We start from the raw sequence: 26,226 nt of genomic DNA on the forward strand, positions 1-26,226 counted from the left end.
CTGAGGGATGCGAGATGATGGCTTGGCTTCATTTTATATAGTGCTCAGAGCACTTGACCTGTAACTCAGTTCAGGCTCTTTGCGTAGCGGGTGTCCCACTCCTGAGACCTTTAGACCTGTGGCAAGGTAGGTGAATGCTAACTCCATCTTCTGGAACAGCAAAAACCCTCACAGCGAGACTCCATAGGAATATTTGGGCTTTTTTTTTTTCCATTTGCTGTTGGCTGTTTCATTGCTGAGGAGATCTGTGCATGTTTGTGTCTGAAACCGAGATATTCTGCTGGCTTTATTTGTGACATTTCAGTTTCACCTCAACATGAGGAAGAACTTCTTTATGCTGAGGGTGGCAGAGCCCTGGAACAGCCTGCCCGAGAGGGTTGTGGAGTCCTCTTCTACAGATGTTCCTGACCCACCATGACCGTGTTCTGTGTGACCTGCTCTGGATGGCCCTGCCTGCGCAGGGGGTTGGACTGGATGATCCCCAGAGATCCCTCTGACCCTGATGATTCTGGGATTGTGTGGAGTTAAACCTCAGCAAAAGCCAGTTTCTGTTAATGGCAAGGTCCTGGGACTGAGTAGGGGATTTACCTTTGACAGCTATGGATAAGGTTTCTTCCTCTCTGAATGTTAAGTGTTTCTGTGAAGGCAGCAGACTGCATGGGGGTAGAGCAATAATGAGTGTAAAGGGTGATGAGCAACGTTAAATGCTATGAAAAACTTGTGGTTTTGTTAGTGGAGGTGGTGGGGATTACTGATGACTGTAATAGCTGCTTTCAGATGTGCCTAGGTTTCAAGTTGACAGGTATTCTCTTAGTTTTAGAGCTGCTTTTGGTGTGAGCTGAATGAATTGCATGGAGGATCCTGTGCCTGCTGTGGGGAGCCAGAGCACACGCAGCCTGACTTCATGCAGGTTGGGGTGTTGTGTTTCTCGACAGGAAGCATCTCTCATTGTGCACTTCAGGATTATTCTTGGTTACCTTGTGCATTTGACTGCACATCTGGCAAAAAAGCAAGCTATGGAGTTATGTCTGCTGTGCTTTCTGCTTTGGGAGGTGCTTGGGCCAGGCACTGGAAGTGGCCCAAGTGGAAACTGTGAGCATTTACTGGGCTGAAATCTTGAGAGTGTGGTTAGATGCACACAGACGTATTGATGGTGGATAGGGCTTGATAGCTTTATGTTGGATGTGTGCTTGTCAGGAGGGGTGAGGGGAAGTACAGGTGATGTTACATTTGTCTTCTGCCTTTAATTGTGAAGGGTTTAAAGCAACTTAATGGAGAGAGATCCAATAAGCACCTGCGGGTTGAATTCTCCCCTCTTATAGAATGACATACAGATTGAGGCCAAGAACCTGGGTTGAGGGTGGTTGGATTTTAAGGCTAAGAAGTCTGTACCTCTCTACACTGGACTTTGCTTTTTGAGCTGCTTTTTTAAAGGAATGACATCACCTGTATGCTTTATTCATCCTATGTCTGTCAGGTACATGCTGCACTAGAGAAGCTCCATGGCTGTGGAGGAGTTTGCACTGCAGTTCAGGTTATGGGGAAGACATAAGCTGAACAGCATTGCTGCCTGTATGCTGTAAGCTACTAACCTGCTGGTCTAAATGGATAGCTGAGATGTGTGGAAGTGTTGTCTAGAGCAGGCTAGTTTTGGGGTTGGAGTTGCTCCATTAGCCTCTGGCATGGGGCAGAATTGTGCGAGTGTAAGTAGGAGGAAGCCAAGATACAAAATGCACATACGCCAGGGTCACAGAATCCCAGACTGGTTTGGGTTGAAGGGACCTTAAAGCTCCTCCAGCTCCAACCCCTGCCATGGGCAGGGACCCCTTCCACTGGAGCAGCTTGCTCCAAGCCCCTGTGTCCAACCTGGCCTTGAACACTGCCAGGGATGGGGCAGCCACAGCTTCTCTGGGCACCCTGTGCCAGCCCCTCAGCACCCTTGTGATGAAAGATTCCTTCCTTGTATCCAGTCCGAATCTCCTCTCTGGAGATTAAAGCCATTCCCCTTGTCCTGAAAGTGGAACACATCGAACTGCATCTTAAATAATTTGCCCCGTTTTTCAAGGGGGTTAAACAGCCAGCTCCCTGCTGGGGATGTACACTGAATGCTATAGGTAGGCTGCTTTAATTGCAGAGCTGGATGGTTTCCCCCTGCTTTTGCCATTGTCTTTAAAATCATGACCTCTGTTTCTTCCCTCAAGAGCTGGTGCTGTAACTCTTTATGAAAGGAATGGGCAGTGTGAAGGCTGTTGATCAGAGGTGAGACCAAGGGCTTGCAGCAAGGAAGGAGAGGCCAGGACCACTTGATGTCTTACCAAAGCTTTCAGACCAAGAAGTTGAATTCCCAGGAGTAAATTTGAAACAAGGAAACCCTGCTCAGCTTGCATGGTATCACTTCACAGCCCTGGTTACACTCTCTCCAGCTTTGCCCTTTGTCCCATGAAGAAGCACTGCTGTTGTACAGTAACACTGTACCATATGGTTCTGCATTCACCACACATCAGACTCAGCCCAGCGGTTTGGCTTTACCACTGCCTGTAAAGCTGTTAAGCTTTTCTGCTTGTGAGGGAGGGGTTTGGAGGCTCACAACCGAAGAGGCTGTTTCATCACCAGCTTGGAAGACCAGGAGCTTAAGGCTTTTAACTGTGTTTCTTTGCCCAAAGCTGGGAGTTCCTGGTGCATCATTCCAGTTGAAGTGACTGGGTGCAGTTTTCATTTGTCAGTGGATGGTGAGCCCTGTGCCTAGTGAAATACACTGATACTGGGAGAGCTGGAGTTAGTTCCATCATGACTGATGTATTTTTTTACCTGCTTTTGAAAGGATCTGACTTCGTGGAGAATAAAAGCATTTTGCTTATGAATCATTTTGGTTGTAAGAAACAGTTCTGCTTCTCTGCTGATAAGGCTACTTAGCAAGTAAGTAGTGCTTTTCATCTTCAAAGGGATAAAAAGGCTCTGATGTGGCAGTGCCTCTTTGGCTGTAAGTGTTGGAAAGGTGACAGAAACTTCCCTCTCAGGTGACTGTGGGTAGTGCCAGGCCTTGGTGGTGCTTTCCTGGGACGTGCTCAGTGCTTTCTCTGTCTGAGCCTTTCTGATCAGGGCTGGAGAGCATGAGCTGTCTGATCGGTGGAAAAGCCTTTGACTTCCTCAGTGGAGTTATAGCTACAGTCTTATCTCGGCAAGCTATTCTCACTTCAAACTATAATACATTGGTTATTTGGCATATGTATAAAGTGGGATGCTTGGAAACCAGAAGACATGCTGTATCTCTTTCTAATGAGGAGCTTGAGTTTGATTTTGTTTTACTCGTATGAATAGCGCAGGGCAACTAAGATGATTAAGGGAGTGGAGCATCTCCCTTATGAGGGAAGACTGAGGGAGCTGGGTCTCTATAGCTTGGAGAAGAGGAGATTGAGGAGTGACCTTATTAGTGTATATAAATATATAAAGGGGGAGTGTCAGGAGGATGGAGCCAGGCTCTTCTCAGTGGCAAACAATGATAGGACAAGGGGCAATGGGTACAAACTGGAACACAAGAGGTTCCACTTAAACTTGAGAAGAAACTTCTTCTCAGTGAGGGTGACGGAACACTGGAACAGGCTGCCCAGGGAGGCTGTGGAGTCTCCTTCTCTGGAGACATTCAAAACCCGCCTGGACACGTTCCTGTGTAACCTTATCTAGGTGTTCCTGCTCTGGCAGGGGGATTGGACTGGATGATATTTTGAGGTCCCTTCCAATCTCTAACATACTGTGATACTGTGATAGCTATTGAGTAATCTGGTATTGTTGAAAGTTGGTTTTTAGGTATAAATCTAGTGAGCTGTGGGTCTTGAAGAGGCAAGGGTAGAAATGTAACCAGTGAAGACCTGTAGAAGGAGGCTGTTAGCTTAGTTCATAGCAGTGTTTCTAGAGCTCAGTGGTGTTGCAGGCCTCTTGGCTCAAGATAACATTGATAAAGAGCTGGCCCTAGATCTCAGTCCTCAGTGAAGCAGCTGGCAGCAGCCACACTGAAACACAGTTGGAAGTGAGCAGTGCTCTGATCTCCATGGAGCCTCTGTATTGCCCTCCATGCAGCTTTACTCCATGTGCACCGAGATGGCCACTTCTGCCTTACCTGCTGCTGGGGAGGGCTGGGAGGTCCCAGCCCTGGCAGCTGGTGCTGGTCTCTGCCTTGTCACCTTGGCAGTGCTGGAGGGGAGTGTGCATGGGGCACTGCTTGATGCTGTTGTTCAGAGGTGATCAGGCCTCCAGCAAGGACTGTTTGGCCTTTGGCTTTGCCCTTCTGTCTGCTGTTGAGGATGGCAGTTGGGTTTTCTGCTTGGAAGGTGGGTTATGTACCCAATCCAATTGAATAATTCGCATGGCTGTTGCAAGGAATATTCAGGCTTCTGTTCAGCGCCCGAGTCCAAGTTCCTTGAAACAGCTTTAGTCTAGAGGCAAAATAGCCACATCCTCTAATTTAGAGTGACCACAGTTGTGTAACAGGCTGGAAATGTACATAATGAGCTGCCTCCTCCTATCTGTGTCCTTAGCACGTGTGACTTCTGTCTGGATCCTGTTCTCTGTCCTTGTGCCACAGGTTGTAAAAGCTGCTGGGGTTTCCCATGCTGAAGTACAATCTTGTCTTAGTGAATTGCCTGTGGGTTTCAGTTTAAAGCAGAAAATGGGAGCGGGGGAGAGGCAGGAATCTCCATCCTTCCTGGAAAACCTCTGCGTTTGGCTGGTTTATTTTAAAGCCTGCAGATGTGGATGAGTCATTTGTAAGAGGTGGGCTGGCCAATGTTGCATGTGGGAAGCTCTTCCTAAGGAGGTGTAGTAGAACATGGTTTCTTTCTTGAGGTATATCTAATGCTGTTTGTGATTGAACATGGGTTTATCCTGACTGTGGAAGCATTCTAAGCTGGAGGAAGGTCCACAGCATGAAGCAAACTGCTTAATGGATGAAGCAATTTGCTTCCTAGACTACACACCTCTGTATAGCCCTGAAATAAGGAAAGAAGAGAGCACCTTGAGGAATTACACAGCAGGGAAGGTGACACTGCAAAGGATGAACCAGAATTCCTGGCTGCTTCCAGTAGGAAGGGTTTTAAATCCATCATCCTCGTGTGTCGGTGGTCTGAGCTCTCGCCCTGTGTGTAACAATTGGACAGTCACATGCAGAGTGTTACTGGCTCAGTATCTACCTTTTCACCCTGAACATCCGACCTGTGCAGCTGACTAGGCTGGTTTGCCCTTTTGCCTCTGGGGCTGGAAACTTCCTCTGTTTGGTTTTGTGTGGGTTTGGGGATTGTGCTGGGACGGGACAGAGAAATTGGTTCACAAACAAAACCTTCCCTGTAATGATAAAGCAGAGTGCTAAGTGCACAGTGACTTCACTGTAATGAAATGTGTGCTGGGCAGGCACAACCTGGGATCACTCCTAGGTACTGGTGAGGGCTCCCTGAGCAGGTCCCTGCTGTCACATCAGGGAATGTCTGTCACAGTTACCTGTTTGCTTGGATGCCTTGAATTAGGAAGCTGTCCCAGTCTTAAGGAGTAAATGCGTAATTTCCAGTATATACATGCAGGCAATTTACACCCATCTCATGCTAAAAGCAAACCTGGCTCCCAAGTAGCTTCTTATCTTTACAAATGTGCTGTTATGTGGTGAAGCACAACCATTTTCTCCCTTTCACATGCTTTCTGGATCAGAGTTGGCTCTGGCTGCCCTGCTCAGCCTCGAGTACCTTGTTGAATGGTATTAATGTTTCCTTCCTGAGGCTGCTTTTATCTGAGCCCAAGTGTTAGATGAAAACTTTAACACTTCCCGTATCATGCACCCTTTGGATTTCACAGGAGGATTACGTGATCTGCTCTCATGTTTCTTGTTTTGGTGGGGATCTTAGAGCATGATTAATAATTCATAAGGGGGAAAGAATCACAAATATGGAAACTGATGTCGTCATTGTAATGCATGTGTAAAATCTTCAATTGGAGGAGTCTGTTTTTCTCCAATATTGACACTTGAAGATCTGGAAGAAATCCAGGCCGAGTTCCTGGCTTCCTCCTAATTGTGCTGTGTGCATGTTTATTTCTTCTATTGTCAGTAATATAATTTCATAGAATCCCAGCCTGGTTTGTGTTGGAAGGGACCTTAAAGCTCCTCCAGCTCCAACCCCTGCCACAGGCAGGGACCCCTTCCACTGGAGCAGCTTGCTCCAAGCCCCTGTGTCCAACCTGGCCTTGAGCACTGCCAGGGATGGGGCAGCCACAGCTTCTCTGGGCACCCTGTGCCAGTGCCTCAGCACCCTCACAGGGAAGAGCTTCTGCCTCAGATCTAACCTGAACTCCCCTGTTTCAGTTTGAACCCATCACCCCTTGTCCTATCACTACGGTCCCTGCTGAAGAGATCCTCATTTAATGGGGTCACCATCCATAGATAGTGGTTAGCATTTAGCATTTATCTTCTCTTGCACAAGGGTTACAATGACTGAGTTGAATTATGTCTTAGTGTAGTGAATGGGGCCTGAGTGTGTGTTGCACTAATTCTGTGTATTCTGCTGTTTAATTGGCATTGGGGTGCAAACACACAATGCGTATTCACACCTAATGTGTGTATCTCATGGGGGATGCTTTGGCTTCTTTTGTTTCTGCCCCCTGCAGTTGCTTTCTCTTCAGATTAGCATATGTACAGCCATGCAAGCAAGGCAGTTTTGTAGAGAAGATACTCTTATCTGAGGCCTCCCATAGCTGGCACACTTGCTGTGAAATGAGCACACACTGCAGAAGCTGTTTTCTTTTTCCTTTTAGCAAGTGTGGAGATGGCTGGAAGCTGATGGGGAGCCCCTACATGTTGGGTTTGACAGCCTGCATTTGACCTTCTTGCCCACCATCAGTAGGGTAGTCCCATCTCATCACCTGCCCTACCTCTAATAGTTACTGTTGAGTGCACTTTACTGCCCGTGGTGACTGACACAAACCTAAACTTGTGATAACGGAAATGAATCTCTTCTAACCTGCCATTGGTAAGTGTTTGCTGTCAGGAGAGCTGTGGTGAGAAATGAAGGGGCTGGACAGAGCAGCTTTTAAAGGTGGTGCTTGTAGGACAGATTCCTGGCTTCTAGCTCCTGTACCTGCTTCTCTAAATGAGTGTTGCCCTCTTAATGCTGCCGAGGGTGAGCATGCGGAGGGGGCAACAAACTCGGGGTGGAAAGCTCTTGCTTTCCACAACTTGAATCTTTGCAACTGCTCAGTAGAGTTTGGGAAGCCATTCTGTAGCAGCATTTCTGAGCAGTGCTCTGCACCTCCTGCTCCTATGGAGCTCCTGTGCAAGAATCCTGTTGATGTGAAGATGGCAGCGAACCCAGCACCCCAGGAGCTGGAGAGTCCAAGAGATTAGCTTTGGAAAGCAGCATAAGAAATCCTTATGAAATGCCCTTCGTTCTTGTTGGTGCTGCTAACTGTCCTGCAGTTGGGTTCAGATTGCTCCTACAGTGCTGGCAGTGAAGGTGTAAAACAGAAGATGAAGGATCAAACAACAGAGTGATGTTGATAGCATCATTGTCCAACCTGTGTGTACTCCTGAGCATGGTAGAAAAGACACCAAATTGCATTTCTTGAGTGCTGGTTTGGCTCTAGCTAGTCCCTGCTGTGCTGTAAGAAGATGGGGTGTATTACTGCTGCTGTAGGTAGAAGTTTGGTGTGATAACAGGGCTTTCATAGTTCTTTCTTTCAGTTTTATACCATTTTATTGCTTCAGAGGCCCTTAAATGCTCATGGCCCTTAAGTGTTAAGTGTAATCCCTTTGATTAAGTTTAGCTTTCTTCTCATACCAGTCTCAGGTGCCTCAAAGATCCTTTCTCCCCACACATTTATCCTCCCATCCCTTATCTTTGCTATTTTCATTTTCCCCTGGGAGTTCAGTTACTCAGAGCAGTAGCATGTTTGTTGTGCTTCAGAGTGGTCCATCCCTGTGCTTGGTTGCATCTAACCGAGGGAGTGATGTTGAGCTGGGGTTTAGGTTTTCCTGCCAGTGCACAACCACTGGTATGTGAGTTAAAAGGGCATTTTCCCCACTTAGTTGCTGTAGGGTATTTGAAATGAAGCAGATTTCTCTGTGTTCTGAGGAAAAGCAAAACAACGGGTGTTTATGTTCCCATGCAGAAATGAGGCTCCAGTGGGAACACCACAAGGTTAGTAGGTGCTATGTGCATAGCTAGTGCTGCTCCTTCCAGCTTAGCCTCATCCCAGCATGCTTTCAAGAGAAGAAGGTACCTGTCATGTTCAACTACACCCAGATTTAGCAAAGTGGCAAATCTCCATTAGAGACCAGGAAGAGCTTTTAATCAGCTGTGACAGTGTGTGGTCTGTGATTTGCACCCAGGCCTTGAGTGCTGGGTGAAATTACCTTTCTTGACACCCACCTTGCTATAAATAGCTGTTTTAACTGGAGGCACATGTCACTTGGGTGAAACCTGAGTGATGGGGGGAATGCACATCTCTGAGCAGAGGCATTGTCTTGCTTTATCAGATGTATTGAAAGCTGCACATCTCTGCCAAGCGATGCTGTAATGGTGAGGCAGCTATTGATCGGAGCTGTGCTCTCAAGTGTTTTGAAGCTGTAATAGTGTCTTGAATCATCCTGGTGCTCCATTCACAAAAGCTGCTGCTTCTGTTAGTGTCACACTGATAGATCTGTATTGGTTTTATCCCACCTGACTCCCCCATCATAAGGGATTTATACGTTTTTCCAGGAAACTCCATACTTTTTCAGTTCCCTACTTCTGTGCACATCACAAAGGGGTGTTTCTCCTGTTACTAAGTGTTGTCTGAGTGCCCAGACTGTTGGTAACATGTAGCAATATGGTTTTTTGATGTAGTGTCAGAGTATCTCCACAATTCTCTCTTTATAGTTGTCCTCTTTCAGGGGATGCTGTGGTGACTTCCCTGCTTGAAGCATTTATCCATCACACGCCATTTCTGCACCGGTGCTTCTGATGCTGAGGTGCTCTGCAAGAGGAAAACTGCAGCTTGTCTTGATGCATTCAAGCCTGGAGTGTTACTTGAACTTTGTGGAGAGGTCTGTGATTGGTGCATGTGAAAGAAGAGGAGGAGGATTCAATTGCAAATCTCACTTGCCATTATCATGATGGCTTTCTGAGATGAAGAACTGTGCCCATCATCGCATCCTCTTGAAAGGAGAGCAGCAGCTTCTTTTTAAACTTCATTTTCTTTTAAAGCTACTGTATCAAAATCACCTTTGCTAGATGAAACAGAGCTGGGACTTTTGAATTACAGGCTTTGATTTTTGAAGCCCATCTCTGATCTTTGGGCTGTTCCTGTTCAAAAAGCATGTGACATTTCAAAGCTTTAACACTGAGGTGCTTGGAGGCTTCAGGTGGCTGGGTGGAGAATGTGACTGGAGGGTGCCTATTGCAGTTACCATTACTGCTGAATCTCCAACCCCCAGAGCCTGTGGAAGCTATCTCTGTGTTTGTGACTGTTAAGGATGCTTAATGCTGGTTCCTATGGGTGTAGCTGTGGCAGTGTAATCCTGAAAAGGTTCTGAAACACGGCTGTATCAGGAGACTCAAGCACTGATGGCCAAGTACGTGCCACACCACCACATCAGTGTTTAATAATCCCCATTTTTGTGTTACCATCTCAGTTTGCTGAGCAGACTGAAATCTAGGAAGAACTCTGAATTTGGGGCTGAAACAACATGTATGCTTTGTGCATGGAAGAAGGAAACGTGGTAGGAATAGAGGTGGAGGCTCCATCCTGAGGGCTCAGGAATTGGGGTGGTAAGAGTTGGAGTTCCCTTAAAATCATCTTGTCCAGAAAGGTGGCGTTTGCCTCTTGGGTTGGAAATGGAGATTTGTGTAAGAACTGTGCACAAGCCATCCATCAGTGCAAGCCCTGCAGGCAAGGGATGGCTTCAGAGGTGACTTGTATTTCTGCTGGGACTCTGACACAAAGCTTTTGTGTTACTGCTGATCTTTCAGCTTAAACGTAAGTGGTGGCTTAAGTTACCCTAAAAATCTGGGGTTAAACTTTGCTTCTGAAAGAGGTGCTCCACTATGGGCTCTTCCTATCTTGAGGTAATTGTGAAGAGTAACTTCATCTTGGTCTGAACATTGACAAAAGTAGAGAGATGAGCTCAGTGGCCCTTGAGGATGTCATTCTACAGGCTCCACAAACCCTTCTGTATGGATTTTCAGTGAGACTGGTTGTTTCTTATTGTGTAGAGAATTCAACCCTCACAGGTTGAAGCCTTTGGAGAGTCTGCTCGTCCCCCAGGCCAGGAGCAGTTAATGGTGTTGTACTCCCAGGTGATGCTTCACTGGTTGAGACTTGAAAAGAAAACACTTAAAAATAGCAAGAGAAATGACAGTTCAGCCAAGGGCTGCATGAGGAGAGGGAGGAGGATGAGCAGACTTCACATCTTCATCCCTTGCCATGACTGTTGGTCTGTGGTAGAGCTCGGTGTGAGGTATGTGCTTGCTCACAGCTGAGTTTGGGGTCTTTGCTTCATTTCCTCAAGTCTGGCACATGGGATGGAGCAGTTTGAGAGAGGATGTGATGCTGAACCTCAGGACCTTGAGAGGTGCTGGTGCTGCAGCAGGGGAATAGGATGTGGCAGCAGCAGTGCTGGTGGTGGGTCCTGCCACAGCGTTAAGCTCTGTCTGCCCTGTGGTAGGTCACCAGCATCTGCACATGGTCTGGCTGCTGCCTTAGTGCAGATAAGGCCTTTGTCACCGACATCCCCCAGCCTGTGTGTCAGTAGAGCTGCACTTGTGCAGGAAAGGAGTTTATACCCTAACAAAGGAGAGGGCGTTCTTGTTTCTCTCCAGTTGGAGGGAACTTTAAGCCTGATCTCTCCTCAGTTCTGTTTGGGATGATGAGAACAAAAGGGGGAAAATGGTGGGATTTCTTTTCATCTGTGGCTTTCTTACCACGCCCCTGGTGATCTCATAGCTGCTTAAATCTCAGGCCTAGCGCTGTGCAACATAATCCTTGTCATTTGGTGACAGCTTATTGTATGCACATTCTGTGTGCGCCTCCTCATCTGAACTGCTTCATATACCAAAGCAGGAGGCATTGCTATTGCTCTCAGTGTTGAGCTTTGCAGTGTTGGGTGTATCCTGTTCTGCATCATGCATCAATAAAGCTAACAGCCTTTGGAGGGATCTTGGGTCTTTATTGCTGCTGGTAATTGAGAGGGCACAAAAGTGATGTGGGTCAGCTTGTAGAAACTGCTGGGGTTTTAAACAGCTAAAATAGACACAGGATTGCAGGAGGGTAAATCTGAAATGCTTCATCCTGATGGGGAGAGCACATTGACCAAATGAGTGTTTTCCGAAGGCGGTGGCAGTGAGATGTGTTATTCTGTCACTGCTTTTCTGTTCCTGCTTGGTTCCTATCACAGCCCTGATGCCCTCGGAGGGAGCTGCTGTCCCTGAAGCTTGATGCCCTGTGTCCATGTCCCTGGTGTGCTGGGGGAAGCACTCAGGGAAGGAAGGGCCTGCCTCCCTGGTATTGTTGCCCAAGAGCAGTTCTGCACAGATTCCTTCTCTGTTGAGCCTTTGGGGGTTCCTTTCTGATTTGGGGGTTTTCTTGGGGGAGAGGGGGGTGCCTGTAGTAATAGGGGAGAGGCTACATCTTGGAACCTCTTTGAGTTTCCCAAAACTGTGAGGTAATAAGGGTAATGTGTAATCCTTAAATGTGAGCTCCTGCTCTCCCTCTTTGTGTTTTAATGCAGCTGGTGAGTTTGCTTCTGTATTCTTGTTACCAGCAGCTCATGGGCTTCTTTTTGGAGACAAGAAGTAAGGTTGGTAACTGCCCTAAAGACTTCTGGTTTCATTTTCCTCCTCAAACCCAATCTTGGCTTCAGTTTCAGCAGGGGACACCCCCTTGCATAAGGAGGTAAAGTATCTGGCCAGGGCCATGCATGTGTAGGCTCTGTGTTCATCCATCCCGGTGGTCTCTGGAGCAGAGTGTGCTGGTCAGATCGGACTGTAGATACTGCTGCCTTCCTTGGACTCCATGGCTGTTCTACCTCTCTGTTTCCTGGAGCTTCTATAGCTGTGTGTTATCTGGAGACATGAGGCTGCCCCATCCATCCCTGCTGAACCCTGAAAAACTGCTGGAGCTGATTAAAGAGGCACATTCCCTCTGGAGATTGGCCTCCTCCGAGCACGGGAATCTAGGTCATGGTTAAGTATATAAAATGCAAAAAAGACTCTATTGTAATAGCAGCATTTCACCCAGATAATCCGATGGGGTCCTCACACTAATAGCAGACCTGTTCTTCCATACGTGCTATTTAATATGATTCATTAAGCAAACCTAATTAAGTAGCAGCTTCAGCCTTACTAAATGCCATGGCACAAGTGATTCCTAAGGCTTTAGTGCATCCTCCTGTCTGCTGGGCTTTCTCCATACAAATCTGTATTCTCAGCCTTCAGTGCCCGAGGCCATGGCAAAGGAGGGAAGCAGCAAGGTGTGAGGCACCATTAAGTACCTGATAGGATAAAGGGAATGTTGCATACATGGCTGGCTGAGCCAGGCACCTAGGTCCAGGGTAATGAGGAATGAATCCAGGCAGATGAATTAAGTGGGATGGAAACTGGCTCTGTGTGGAGAAGGGGGTGCTCTGTGTTCACTGGGTGGTGGTGTAACATGCAGGAGATCTCCTAAAGCACACCTGAGAGGTTGTGTATCTGAAAAGAAATCTCTCAAAGCCTATCAGTGCCTGTTGGGGGTGAGCCTGAGGCTTATCTGATGCAGATGTTCCCAGCTGAAGACCTTTCAGTACAGAATTCTGTCATATTAGGTGCTTTTGCATGGTTACCATGTAGTAGCACAAGCTGCATTTCAGTGGCTGGTAACAGTACTTTCACGTATGCACAGCCTGCAAAGCTGGGGAATCTTAATTCAAGTACAGAAATCATTGTTGTAAGCATAGGAGCATCCTGTGGCTGCTCTGACTTGATGTGAGCTGCTGGAGGTTGCGCTTCCGACTCAGGAGCCTGCCAAATCCGAGGAGTACACAATGGCAGTAATGAGCAGGGGCAGCTTTAAGGAAGATCCCAGTTTGTCTGCCTGATGAGGAATGACTGTCTAGTGCAGCCTAAGGCTTTGCAACCCGTGGACCTTCCCAGGACACGCCTGGGGCTCAGCATCCTGGAGCAGTTCTGCTTATGGACGTGCTGACGCTCTTCAGTTCACAGCACGTGGCTTTTCAGGGACTGAAGTCTGCTGTCCAGCCACTGCCTTCCCCAGTCACCAGCCTGCAGCCCTGTCCCCTGCCTCCCCATGGCGTTTTGGCAGTGCTGGCTGGAGGCAGAGTTCTGTTACCCTCCATTTTAGGGGAAGCAGGGAGGAGGAGGCCGAGCGCTGCTCTGGCTGTCAGGGGAGCAGAGCTCTCTAAATCATCTTGTGAAGGTGCTTTTATAGTGTTTGCAGACCTATAACTGTGTTTATGGCTCCATGTTTCACCAGGGCTGTGATGGGCTGAAATCCCTCTATTATAACTGAAGTTATTAAAGCAAAGAACATGTTCTGGATATGGCACATAACAAAGAGCCTGGTATTAAAGCAAAATATGCACTTACCTACTATATATATGCATAGCAATCTATCCTCAAAAAAAGGTTATTTTAGGAAGCAAGCATCAAGTGAATTACAGTTCCAGGAAATATGGGCTCCCTGTCAAGGGTAACTGGCTGGGCTTAAGACAAGGCTATTGATTAGCTGTTCACCAGACTGTCTGTATGCTTTGGTGCAAAGGTATCCAGATGCACAAGGCACACATTTGGAGCCGTGGCACTGTAGGGGCAGGGATCAGTGGCTTTGTACTTGGTTAGCTGCATCAGTTGTCCTTAGTAGTTTTCCATCTTGGTTAAGATATTCCAAAGAGCCTGTTAGCACAGGTACAGTGCAGCACTCAGTGTCACATCTGTGCTAAGGGATCTAGTGCCTTTCTGCTGTGAAAGGCAAATGCTTTGTTTTAATGTGGAAAGAAAAGCCTCACTGACAGCCGTGTGTCTGTTTGGAGCAGAACTGCTGACTTGAGGCAAATGAGCTCTTGCTGCTTTCTGCTCATGCTCTCTAGAGTGAGCACTTACTCCTCTAAGGGCATCCTCAGCAGAGCTACTTCCATCCAGTCAGGTTACACCCGAGAGAGTCCATGGAGGCAGTAAAGATGCTCAGAGATGAAAGATCTCATCTCAGGCCTTGGGCTGAGCGAGCAGCTCTGGAGGGGGGGTGGCAAGGTTAGGGGTGACCAAATGCACTTTACACCTGTGCAGTATTTGACTGTCACGTGGAAGGGGGGAGACTGGTTCCACCCGTCGTGTTTGATCTGTCAGCATCCCAGGGAAGCCAAGACCTTGTGCCCAACCAGTGTGTCAGTATCCCATTGTAGGGACCCTTTCCTGACCAGTCCTGCTGGACTGGGGGCAGTTCCACTGCTTAGGGGATCATAAGGGGACCCCTCAGTGGCTCTTCCCACTTTGTGACCCACTGGCAGGAAGGATCACCTCCTTTTCATCCTTCAAAAGAGTCTTAAATCCCAGTTAGGAAAATTCTGAGACTTTAGTGCTTGACATTTCTAGGGAGATAGTGAGCTCTGGGGTGAGCTTGGTAACTCCTAATCTTCCCTTGCCTGTAAGAGGTGACCTTTTAGAGTTGTTAGTGAAGGGGCAGCTCCAGGTTTAGAATGGGAACTGCCTACAAAACCAGGGTGCATCTGGCTGTATTGCTCCTCTGGTTTCAATGCCATTGATGCAAGTATTTACTTATAGCGCGGTGACTTGTGTGAGCCATCTATATATGTGCTTTTTGTTGCCAAGGAAGAGAAAAGAAGATTCCCAGAGCTATAATTCTGGAATTACTGTCACATCAAATGTGCTGCTGAATAACTGAATGGATACCTGGGAAGTGACACGGAGAGGAGAGCAGTATTTGGATGGCAGATGCTGGATGTTCTGCTGTGTTGTTTTAGGTTGCTGGCACAGACCTGGAGAGCTTATGATAGATGGTTTAGGTGTCAGCCTAGAGAACAGCTGAAGGCAAAAGGATGTGGTAGTGTTGTGTGATCACATTGGTGGGGTTTAAATACGATGTTGAAAGCTTTGTGCTCTGACTGAGACGGTAAGGAAGGAAAAGTCAGTCCACTGGACTTAACCTGTGCAAGGAGGTGAAACAGGGCTTTGCTCTGGGAGTACAAAGTGAGGCTCTGAAGGGGTTTGACATTTCTGTGTCCATATTGCATCATTGCTGTCACGAGCCCTGGTGAGATTGTCTCGGAGTTATAGGGAATTACAGGTTGGTGGGCTTTGTGTAACAGGATGCACAAACAGGAGGCAATGGATTAAACCTGCTCAGGCTGAGGATGTTTCAGGCTTCCCCAGCCACTCCACAAGTGATGAATTCACCCCTGGAATAAACAGGCGTGTTCCAGTGCAGGGCTTGCAGAAAATCACTCCTTAAATAACTGTGTTTTGTAGCCTGCTGTATGGATTCAGTAGGGACTGTTGCTTCTTTTTGTAATGGCCAATACAGCATTTATGTAGGGGGGGATAATTGAAACCCTTTCAGTGAATAGAAAATGCAGCTGAGGTTTTTTGGGCAATGATGCAATTGTGCTGCATTGTCCCAGTAGCATTCACACACTTCTGCAGTGTGAGCTGGGGGAGTGGCTTTGCTGTTTGTCAGGAGTAAATGCACTCATGGGGTACCTACGCTGCACTGAATGTGAGGTGGGCTCTCTGTAGCATTCCAGAGGTTGCTTGAACTGGTTGTAAAGGCTTTGATTACGCTCTCTGAAACCAGTACCTGACTTAGGTGGTTCAGGAGGCGTGTTATTTAACAGAGGGCTTTCACAGAACGCATGCTGTGTCTTGCAACTAGGCACGGTGCCTCTTAAACCAGCTCCTGCCTTGGCTCTGTGCAAGGAGGAACTGGAGAGATGATCCTAAAACTGCCATGGCTGGTCCTGACAAGGAGGCAGTGATGGTACTGGTGTCCTTGTGAGCTAAGTCTGTTTCCCTTGAGTGCTCTTAATCACCAGCCATGGAAACTGCCCCCATCTCCAGCCTGAGCATCCCATATTTCTCAGCTCAGCTAGCAGATTTACCCAGGTCCTGATCTGCTTCATGAGTTTCACTGCTCTGCCTCTTCTCCTTGGGCTTCAGCCAGCCTGTCTGTCCATGCAGCATTCCGTATGTAGCAGAGCACGAAGGCACTGCAGTGTGTTTGGGGAGTGTGTTCTGCCTGACACCAACCAGGACTCTTTCTCCAGGGGGATGCTCTGGTTCAGAGCAGGCAGGACACGCAGAGGAGCTATGAGAGATCGGTCAGCTCCATGCCCTCGCTGCCCAGGACTGACTTGGCACTGTAGCATGACACAGCATTTGCTGTGCTTTCAGCTCCAGCTATTTATAAATGGCTTTTCAGTGCTATTTTGTCTCCTCTAGGAGACTCTGTACTTGATAAAAGAATTCTGCCTAAGTTTATTAGATTTGCTGCAGTTCCTACACCTCAAGGAGTATTTTGGCTCCATGATAGGGCTCTAGCTCTGGATCTAAACATGGTTGAATGTGAGGGAATTGCTCCTTAAGGTATGTCTGCAGTCAGGTCCCTAAAGTGATTTGCCCTGCAGGCTGGACTTGTGTTGGGTCTTATGTGGATCTGTGGGGAAGGGGCTGCTGTGAGGGTGGTGGAGGAGGCTGTGGGCTGTACCACGCTAACCAGCCTGTGTCAGCCTCCCCTGTTCGGTTGTTGCATGGCTGACATCCTATCAAAGAGCTCTGGCTGTGTCCAGAATCTTAAGCAGCTTTATAAATAGTGTTGCTCAAAGTGCCTGTGTGTGTGCGGAGACTGTGAACGACCGGGGGAGACCAAAATATTATTGCTTCAGTTTGTGAGCCAATCCAAAAATTGGAGCAAGGGAGAGTGGAAACCTTGGTTATCATCCCCTGCAATGCAAAGCACACATGTGGGGGGGGGGGGGGGCTGGCTGTTAGAGAGGCAGCACTGCTGGAGATTGCAGGCTGTGACACTCAGAAAACGTGAATATATAAACTGTCTTAAAGTGTCTTAAACCATTCTTTCTCTCTTATTTGCCTGCTGCCTTAAAGCTGCTTGCAGGTTATGCTGTCTGTGAATAACTGTGAACAATTAGAAGCTAATTTAAATGGCTGGTTTGTAGTTGCAGCAGCAGCACACCAGCTGGAGAGCAGACACAGTGATTCTCTTTTGAGATGTCTCCTTCTTGTGTTCCCTGGTGCGTTTGGCAAGGTGGATGTTTGCTGCGGGCTATGAGGAGTTCCTCCTGCACACACTGACCTGATTGCAAGGAGAGAGAGGATGCTTCATTCCTTAGCACACACTTAACCACCAACCCAGCAGAGACCAGCTTTGGCTCAGCAGAAGAGCTCTCCCTGGTTTGCTCCAGGAATACTTTTCATGGATCCTCTCTTTATTTCTACTCCCAAAGATGCAGGAAGGTGGGTGCACTGTGCCTCAGGAGGGGTAGGCACACAGATCTCCTTGCAGCATCCTCTTTAGCCTCTGGAAAGGCAGATGGAGGTTCAAGCAGCCCCACTCCTTCCTCCAGGCCTGGCAGTGTGCTGCAGATGCTGCTCAGAGTGGCGAGTGACTGATATCCACACCACTGGGGTTGTGACGGCAACCCCAGCGTGGTCCAGCAAGGTGGAAAGCCCTGCTGCATTGTAATGCCATCTCCTTCCCAGGGCAGCAGTCTGAGGAATCCTTTTGCTTCAGGTAAAGAAAAGAGCTACTGGACAGACCCTTCTTGCACAGCTTAACTGGCCGTGGGTTGCTGGGAATCCCAGGGATCTGTGCTGGTGGCTAAAATGGGCTTCTGTTCTGTTGGTGTTGGCATCCAGGTGAGCGTTTTAGGGGAGTCTCTGCTAGCACTCAAATGCATCTCACTTAGACCTTGTTGAAGGCCTAAGATAATGCAAAAAAAGCCCAGCACAGCCTCTGCTTCCCCCCTGGATGATGATGTGTTCACCAAGGTTTCTAGGTCCTGCTTAAGCTGGGCCTGGGTGTCTGTAGAGATGATGTGCTCCTCACGGCTGCTTTCTGCTGGCTCTGACCCGGCTTTCCTGAGGGAGTGCTGAGACAGCCTGTCTGCGACAAGTGTTGCCTGATGTATGTATAGGAAAATGTTGTCTCCTTCCCTGCTTACTGCTTCCACCCAGCTTCTCCTGTGTCTCTTAACCGCGGGCTGGTGTATTTTCAGGTAACAGTGCCATCTGGTGCTAGAGCGATGCTCTCTTAGCAAGCTTTTTTCACATTCCTAGGCAGAGGTAGTAGGACAGTATTGCTTTTAATCAGCCATCTTAACTGTAAGAAATGGGAGGAGGGGACGCCTGTGATGATGTGCTTTTGGGACACTAAAAGGGGCAATGCTTTAGGCCTGGCTTGCCTTTCTTTTCTCTTAAGGAACTGGTTTTCCTGGAACTGCTATACCCACAAGACTGGGTCCACAGAGTAAGAGTATACAAAGCACTGAGAAGGAGGATCATAGCTTTTACTATGAACTGCTGCTGAGAAGAAAAATGTGAGGTTTGCATTACATCTTGTCACTGGGGACATCTTTGGAAGATTCCCTGTAGGAGTCTGAGTGGCTTCCTGCTGGAGTGACTGGTCAGTAAATCATAGACTGGTTTGGGCTGGAAAGGACCTTAAGATCCTCCAGTTCCAACCCCTGCCACAGGCAGGGACCCCTTCTACTGGAGCAGCTTGCTCCAAGCCCCTGTGTCCAACCTGGCCTTGAACACTGCCAGGGATGGGGCAGCCACAGCTTCTCTGGGCACCCTGTGCCAGCGCCTCAGCACCCTCACAGGGAAGAGCTTCTGCCTAAGAGCTCAGCTCAGTCTCCCCTCTTTGTGTAAATCTCTTTGCACACTGGGGGTTTGCTTTGTATTAGCAGATGTAGAACCTGTTGATTGATTGATGTGAACACATGGGATGTAAGCCTGTTAGAGTAAGCAGAGCAGCACTTGATGACAAGGTTGGACAAACTCAGACTTCTCTGTAACTCTTCCTAGTGGCCCTGAAGCTTATTCATACCTGTTGAGTCCAGAGCAGAGTGTCTGTGTTGAGCAGACTGCTGAGGTCCTCATCCTTCCAGCCAGAGCTGGCACTTGAGGTGCCAGGTTGTCTTTGCTGCTTTACCCCTTCTTCAGGCATGTAACCCAGGCTGATGTTCAAGTGGGTTCCCTGTTGCTGCATCCCTTTTGTGATGAGTGGTGGTGCTCAGAATGTGAGACTAAAGGTGCTGAGAAGCTAAGAGTTGATGGTTATAGGTGGGATTTGCCTCCAGGTGAAGCAACAAACAAGGCGGATTTATGCAGCTCTCCTCATTCTACTTCCAGGATCCTCCTCTCACAACTGCATCGCTGCCTCTGCTGGGAAATGATCCTAAATCTACTTTTTCTTCCTCAGCTAATAACCCAGTAACCTTCCTGTTGTCTTGTCTTCCTTCCTGTGTATCACTGCTTTGTACTTTGATTTCATTTGCAGATGGTGTGTTCACCAGGCCAGGCAATGCAATGCGGCTTGTGGTGTTTCCCAAACCATCATGCAACTTTGCAGAGCTACGGAAGCAATTTGTTGCCAGTGTAACAAATAATGCTTGACAGCCTTGGGCAAGGCAAACCCAAGTAAAAGGTTTACTTTTGCTAAGCAGAAGACTCGCGTTGAAGCCAGATTCCTCTGCTCCAAAGCACAGCATTTGCCCACATTAGAATTAAGTTGAATTTTTGTTGTATGCAGTGAATTGCTCTGATTTTTCAGCCAAATTCCACTTTCTGGAAAAAGGAAGTGGAGCCTCTCAAAGTCTTTCTGCCAGAAGGTTCAAAGGTGGTATTTTGGGAGAGGGGGAGGATGCTGCAGCAGCAGCATGTGGCTGTGAGTGAAGGACTGGGAGGAACTGTGCTGTGGTACTTAAAGGATGGAAAGATACTCTGCCACCATGGAATTTTACTGCTCAAAGATAACGGGAAGGGTAAAAAGTCCCAGCAGGTGTGGTGCTCAGAAGTGCAGACAGGGACAAAAGTAGCTACAAATCACTGCAAGGAGGTGTGCAGAAAGGGGAGGCTCAGGAAACTTCAACTCAAAGCTGAAGTCAGCTGAGTGGCATGACTTCAGGTCTTCTCTGTGTCTCCATAATGAGAGATAACAACAACTTAGAGCTGTGGGCCTGCCTTAGGAGAGCTGCAGGTCCCAGGGGAGGATGGCAGTGTTGGGAGGTTATAAGAAGGAATGACACAGCGGGATTTTGAAGCTGGCTGTGTCACAGAGCTTCACTGCTGGCAGTGCTGAAAGGGAGCAGGGATGTGCAGCCAGAGATCCGATTCCTGTGTTTCAGACTGCCTCATCTGTGGCGCTGGGAAGGTTTCCGTCCTCTGCTGTAAACAGTTGGTGTGTAATTTGATCAGAATTCTTGTTCCCTTAGTAAAGGAGCTTAAAGCTGTTGCAGGCATTCAGCTGGTAAATTTAGAGCAGTGTGTGATGGCCTGAGGATGGAAGCTGCTGTGTTCATCCCTACCAGCAATGAGATCATCGAGTCATAGAACGGTTTGGATTGGAAGGGACTGCTGAATCACAGAATGGTTTGGGTTGGAAGGGTCCTTAAAGATCATCCAGTTCTAAACCCTGTGCCATGGAGGGGGTTTCATTACCAGATCTTTATGAGCTCTTTAGGAAATCCTGCTTTAGGCCATGCCTTTTTTTTCCTGACAAGGTGCTGCATCCACACTATACCATCAAACCCCCAGCAGTTTGCTGGTACCAGGCACTGCTAGGGGTGGGCTTAGTGGTGAATCTGAACTGTGTGCTGCTGAATGCTGGCTGATTGACAGATTTAGGGCTGTTGGGTGCATGAACAAAAGGATGGGAATAGGTTAGCAGCTGGCTGCCTGCAGGTTAGTGCTGCATGTGATGCAAAGGGGCTTGATTTCATCTTGGCTCTGTGCTTTCCTTTAAAGTATTCATTTCAGTTTTAGGGAGTCTTTTAGCATCTTTGCCTCCCCCTGCTCTGTTCTTCCTGCAGCTGAAGGAAGGGTGTTTGGCCCTGCCCACAACAGCCTCCTGAGCAAGCTTTTGGACTCTTTCGCACTAAATGCGGGAAACAGAGATGCTGCTCACTGCCCTTCCCTTGCTTTGATCAATACAAAGGGGGAGCTGGTGGTTCCTGACTCACTCAAGGGATTTTTGAGTTAAATACAGGCCATGTTGAGCTTGTCGGTAAGTTCAGATATTTTCTTCTTTAGTAATTCTGAGTGCTTTGAGGTGACAAGTGAGGTCATGATGTTAGGAAAAGGCAGATGATGTTAAAAAGCAAAGTGGCTAAAACCTGAAATGCCTCTAAAGGCATTGGTTATGTGGCAGAGAGGACCATGTTCTGTTGTAGGGTGATGGGAGCCGCACACCACTGACATCTACTCCTTGACCAGTCAGGAGTTCAGACTGTCCCAATGGGTGTATTTCTTCTGTAACACAGGAGTCTCCACAACCTCCTGTCTCCCTTTCTGTCTGCAAGAGCTACACAGGACATGTGTTTGCTATGTGGGAGTAGCCAGGAGCCATCGCAGGCACAACTTGTGTGCTGATCAATGCAGAAGCCTTATTCTCATAGTGCTGCAGCTGCATCCCTCAAAGGTTGCTTTGAAAACCTGCTGTGTTGTGCAGCTCTTCTGGGTAGCAGAATTCCAGTTCTCAGGAGTTTCGGTTTCTTGTAGCCTGTTTTCTACCCCATTCTCCCCTCTTCCTTCCCATAAAACCCAGCGTGGCTGGAAACCTCCCGTTGTTAGAAGTGAAGCAAGTCTGAGCTTCCATGGGGTTCTCAGCTATTGCTGCTTCATCCTCTCCTCCTGCTTTGCTTTTCAGACAGTGCGCAGTGCAATACGATCAATGTAACGCAAGTCTCACAAGGGAAGTGAACTTTCCATGTGGAATATAGTTTCCCCAGTAGTATGTGATGCCACGGGTAACGTGTTGCTACTGAAATGATATTAAAAATATCTTGGCTTTGGATCTTCCGGGTCTTTGAATTTCTGAACCTTTTGTCGTGTAACTCTGTGTAACCAGGCTATATTTGGGAGCTCACTTGCTATTTTAGACATTTTGTTTGGGTTGAAATAAACCCAGTGTTTGTTGAGATGATTGCTGCACTGCTGCCTTAGCTGAAGTGGATTTGGGTGTGTGAGCAGGCCTTAGAGCTAAAAACAGCACAACACTGGGGGACACTGACTTGGGTTGGCTGCTACCATCTCCCTCCTGTCCCACCTCCGTGCACACAGTCCCATGGCCACCCCTGCACCAGGACTGAGCTGCTCTGTGTTATGTTGGCCACAGCATCATTTTGTTTTCTCCTAGTGCTTGGCGCTGGAGCTGCTGGTGACCAGAAGCTGCTTCATGTTGTAAGGAAGCTCCCTTAGCCTCAGAGCCCTGTGGTGGTCCCAGTCCCCAACCAGTGCTGTCTGGTGTAGCTTTTGAATCACAGCTTCCCCATTGGAGAAAGCACCTCCCTACTGTCAGGTTCAGAAACCAGGTGTGGAAACAGGGCACACAATGTCCTGCTTCACTTGGGCTTCAGGGCATTTGGAGGATGTGTGAGGAGCCTCTCTGCCAGCTGAATGAAGCCAGGTTGTGTTTTGTCACAGCATCAGGCACTTGGATTTAGCTTTATCTGTTTATGGAGCATCCTCTGAGTGCATCCTGGGGTCTGGAGAGCTCTGTGTGCCCGTTGCTGCAGCGGACTGCTTTCCCTGTGGTTTGCTCTTAACCTGGGGTTTTCCTTTTCCCTGTGAGTGTTGCTACTGCAGGTTTCCATGGCATCTTCAAAGCCAACACATAGGTGCCTATCCCTTCAAAACAAAAGTACTAATGTGGGGATTGTAGGACGCTGTCAGCTGGATTTGGTGACCTGGAGGGGTGTCCCATGGACCTTGATATGTGTCACACTAAAATTCTGTTAAACTTGAACAGAAATCAGAGACCTGGTTCATCTCTCCTCTATCACAACGTTTGTCCATTGGTACAGGATGGTTTAAATGAGATCAGTTACACAAGGTGTGTGAGGAAAGTGCTGGGGGACCACATAAGATGGAGAAGCAGCCCAGAATGAAGAGCAGTGGCAGGTCAGAGCCTGGCTTCCCTGCCCTCCAGGTGATGACCACCAACTACTTGGCTTAACTCCAATGGCAGAACTTCCATAATGGATACTTCCAGCTCTTAGTTGGATCAACATCTCAGCCATCATAGAGTTTTGTCTCCAGCATTGTGCTTCCCTTCATTTCCTTGCAGTGTCTTGTTATTCCCATTTCTATAAGCAGTTACCAAGGGAGGGTAGGTGGGTGTTGCTTTTTCTCCTCCATCCTTATGTGCTTATTCCCAGAGCTCTTGTTTTGGAGGATAAAATCTGGGATGCGTCTGGAATAGAAACTGATGTTCTCACCACAGTGACTGTGTTGGAGGTAGAGGCTATGGGATGGCTCTAGCACCCTTGAGCAAATGTTATTCTTTGTTGGTCAGACATTGCAGTTACACAGACCCAGGATCATTTAGGTTGGAATAGACTGAAAGATCATCGAGTCCAACCCAGCACTGCTGACATCACCCTAAGTGCCCACACCTCCAGGGACAATGACTGCAGCCCTGCCCTGGGCAGCCTGTTCCAATGCCTGAGCACCCTCTGGGGCAGGAATTGTTCCTCAGCTCCATCTAAACCTGCCCTGGTGCAGCTTGAGGCCGGTTCCTCTTGTCCCATCCCTTGTTCCTTGGGAGCAGAGCCCAGCCCCTCCTGGCTCCATCCTCCTGTCAGGCAGTTGTAGGCAGCCATCAGGTCCCCCCTGAGCCTTCTCTTCTCCAGACTGAACCCCCCAGGTCCCTCAGCCGTTCCCCATCACACTTGTGCTCCAGGCACATGAGACAGCACTGACCAAGTGTGAACTTCAGCAGTTGAAGCTGATATTGGCAAGCTTTGTACTGGATCCAGTGTCACCTCCCACAGCCAGGACACACTCCGCATCACTGGGTGGCTGAGCAGAGATGCACTTATAAAACCAGGGTTGATCCAGGTGAAAGATGTGCTCCTGTAGTCCATAGGAGCTGAAGATCAAGGAGCAGTGATCTGAAGTTCAGCCTTGGGCAGTGGTGAGTCACTGACAGTCTCCTGTCCTTCCTCTTGACCAAGCATAGCTTGAGCCTGACTGAGTAGTCAGCTCCTCCAAAACAGAGCCCTAGCAAAAGGTGTGTGTTGGTGTGTTTGAGACTGAGCAACCAGTGTCTGCCAGTGGATGTATTCAGCCTTTAAAACTGTGGGTGCCATCTGTGATTTAGCTTGTCCCCAGCTTCTGTTCTGGGGCTCTTCAGAGCAGGGGATGGTTTGTTCATACTTATCTCCTGTTGGCCACATTACCCACTTGGAGTGAAGTGTGATGGTGGCAAAGCAAAATCCTATTTGTAGGCAGAATTCCCTTCTTTTATTCTCCTAAGGTAAAGTATCAAGACTCCTGCCCCAAGCAGAAAAGAGGCCATGGGAGTAGGGAAGGAAGAGATGTGCTGGCAGCAAGTTGGTGTGTGTTGCCTCTTCCCCTTTGTAGTTTAAGGAGAGGGATGACACTGGTGGCTGCACCCTGCATAGAGATGTTTCTATCCACCATTGGGTACCACTGATGTTACAAGCCAACCCAACCACCTGGTTAGTGAATTTAAGCTCTGCTTTGAACTATGCAGATAGTGCCCAGGGATGTATGCCACTACTGCGTGCTTCCAGTACTGGTTTTGTTTGGGTGCACACTAAGGAGGGCTACTCATCCCTATGTCAGGCTCAGCAACTCCTGTGTTAGCTGTCACTAAACCTCACAAGTAATTGCTGCTTATTCACCTGCCACAGCACTTGGCACTGGTGGCAAGTCCAAATCATCAAAAGAAATTGCTCTGGGTTTGAGCTCTTGTCAGAAGGTAGTTTTGGAGAGGAAAATTGGGACTCTGTGTCTCCCATTTGCTTTATGGAGTTGAGAGGTCAAACCCAAAGAGTTAGAGTGTGGGTTCAGCACAGCCCTGGCCAAGGATGTCTGCACCTACCTGCTGAGCTGCTTGCTACAGTGAGGATCCAGTTATTGTCACAGACATAGCTCCCAACCTCTGCAGTTAATAAATAACCCCCACAAAGCTGCTTCAAATGAACAGTTTCTTTCTGGTAAAAGGGTAGGCAAATGGTTTGAAGCAATAAGATGCCAGTTCTTAATGAGTTAGAGCTCAGTAGCTAGGCTGAAATCCCACGCTGGTTTGTATTGGAAGGGACCTTAAAGCTCCTCCAGCTCCAACCCCTGCCACAGGCAGGGACCCCTTCCACTGGAGCAGCTTGCTCCAAGCCCCTGTGTCCAACCTGGCCTTGAGCACTGCCAGGGATGGGGCAGCCACAGCTTCTCTGGGCACCCTGTGCCAGCGCCTCAGCACCCTCACAGGGAAGAGCTTCTGCCTAAGAGCTCAGCTCAGTCTCCCCTCGGGCAGGTTCAAGCCATTCCCCTTGCCCTGTCCCTCCATCCCTTGTCCCAAGCCCCTCTCCAGGTTTCCTGCAGCCCCTTTAGGCACTGGAGCTGCTCTAAGGTCTCCCCTTCAGGAGCCTTCTCTTCTCCAGGCTGAACCAGCCCAGCTCTCAGCCTGTCTGTTCTCTCCTAGTCCACCCAGCTTCAGGTAAGAGCCACTATGCTGCCTTACTTCATTTGAGGTATGCAGATTCAGCTGGGAAAGGGACTGTGCTCCTGTTGGTGCTTGTTCTTATGCAGAAATCAAATACTGCTGTACCCCTCCTGCTGCATGTGGTACAAGAACATCTTCAGATGTGTTGAAGTATCAGATGTTCTCTAGATTGCAGCTGATGCCTTTTGACTGGTAAGTCTACTGTAGAGTTTAGGTATTGATTCCATGCTGAGCACCCAAAGAACATCTGAATAGGGGAGGAAATAAGTGGATGCCAGAGCTCTTTTGCAGTCGACACACTCACCAGCGTAGCAGAGTCCAGGTGGGTGCATGTTGGGTGTCCCTCTTTGCCTGGGTAAAATTGAGTGTTCACTGATGAATGTCCTTGTTTTGCCTTATTTAACATACAGGAATGTGGGTTCATTCCTCATGCCTTGTGTTTGAGGTGTTTGGAGGGTGTGGAGCCCAGTGTGGCTCACAGGAGTGCCGGACTAGCTGAGG

At 48.3% G+C, this 26,226-nt stretch overlaps 1 protein-coding gene across 2 annotated transcripts in view; it reads left to right on the forward strand.

The window, feature by feature from the left end:
- The window catches only part of UBE2O (ubiquitin conjugating enzyme E2 O), a 62,539-nt gene that overhangs the window by 5,759 nt on the left and 30,554 nt on the right, over positions 1-26,226 (forward strand). The window contains exon 1 of one of the 2 annotated variants that reach the window (XM_061377276.1): positions 9,569-9,733. The exons of the other annotated variant lie outside the window; for it this stretch is intronic. Coding sequence (XP_061233260.1) covers positions 9,701-9,733 — 33 coding nt within the window. The 5' untranslated portion in view covers positions 9,569-9,700. Of the gene's footprint in view, positions 1-9,568; positions 9,734-26,226 lie in introns of those variants that run through there. 2 annotated transcript variants of the gene reach the window in all.

Source organism: Neopsephotus bourkii, unplaced genomic scaffold (genome assembly GCF_033783945.1).
Source record: "Neopsephotus bourkii isolate Nb327-2 ecotype Australia unplaced genomic scaffold, CSIRO-AGI_Nbou_v1 NB_1749, whole genome shotgun sequence".
Classification (NCBI taxonomy): Eukaryota; Metazoa; Chordata; class Aves; order Psittaciformes; family Psittacidae; genus Neopsephotus; species Neopsephotus bourkii.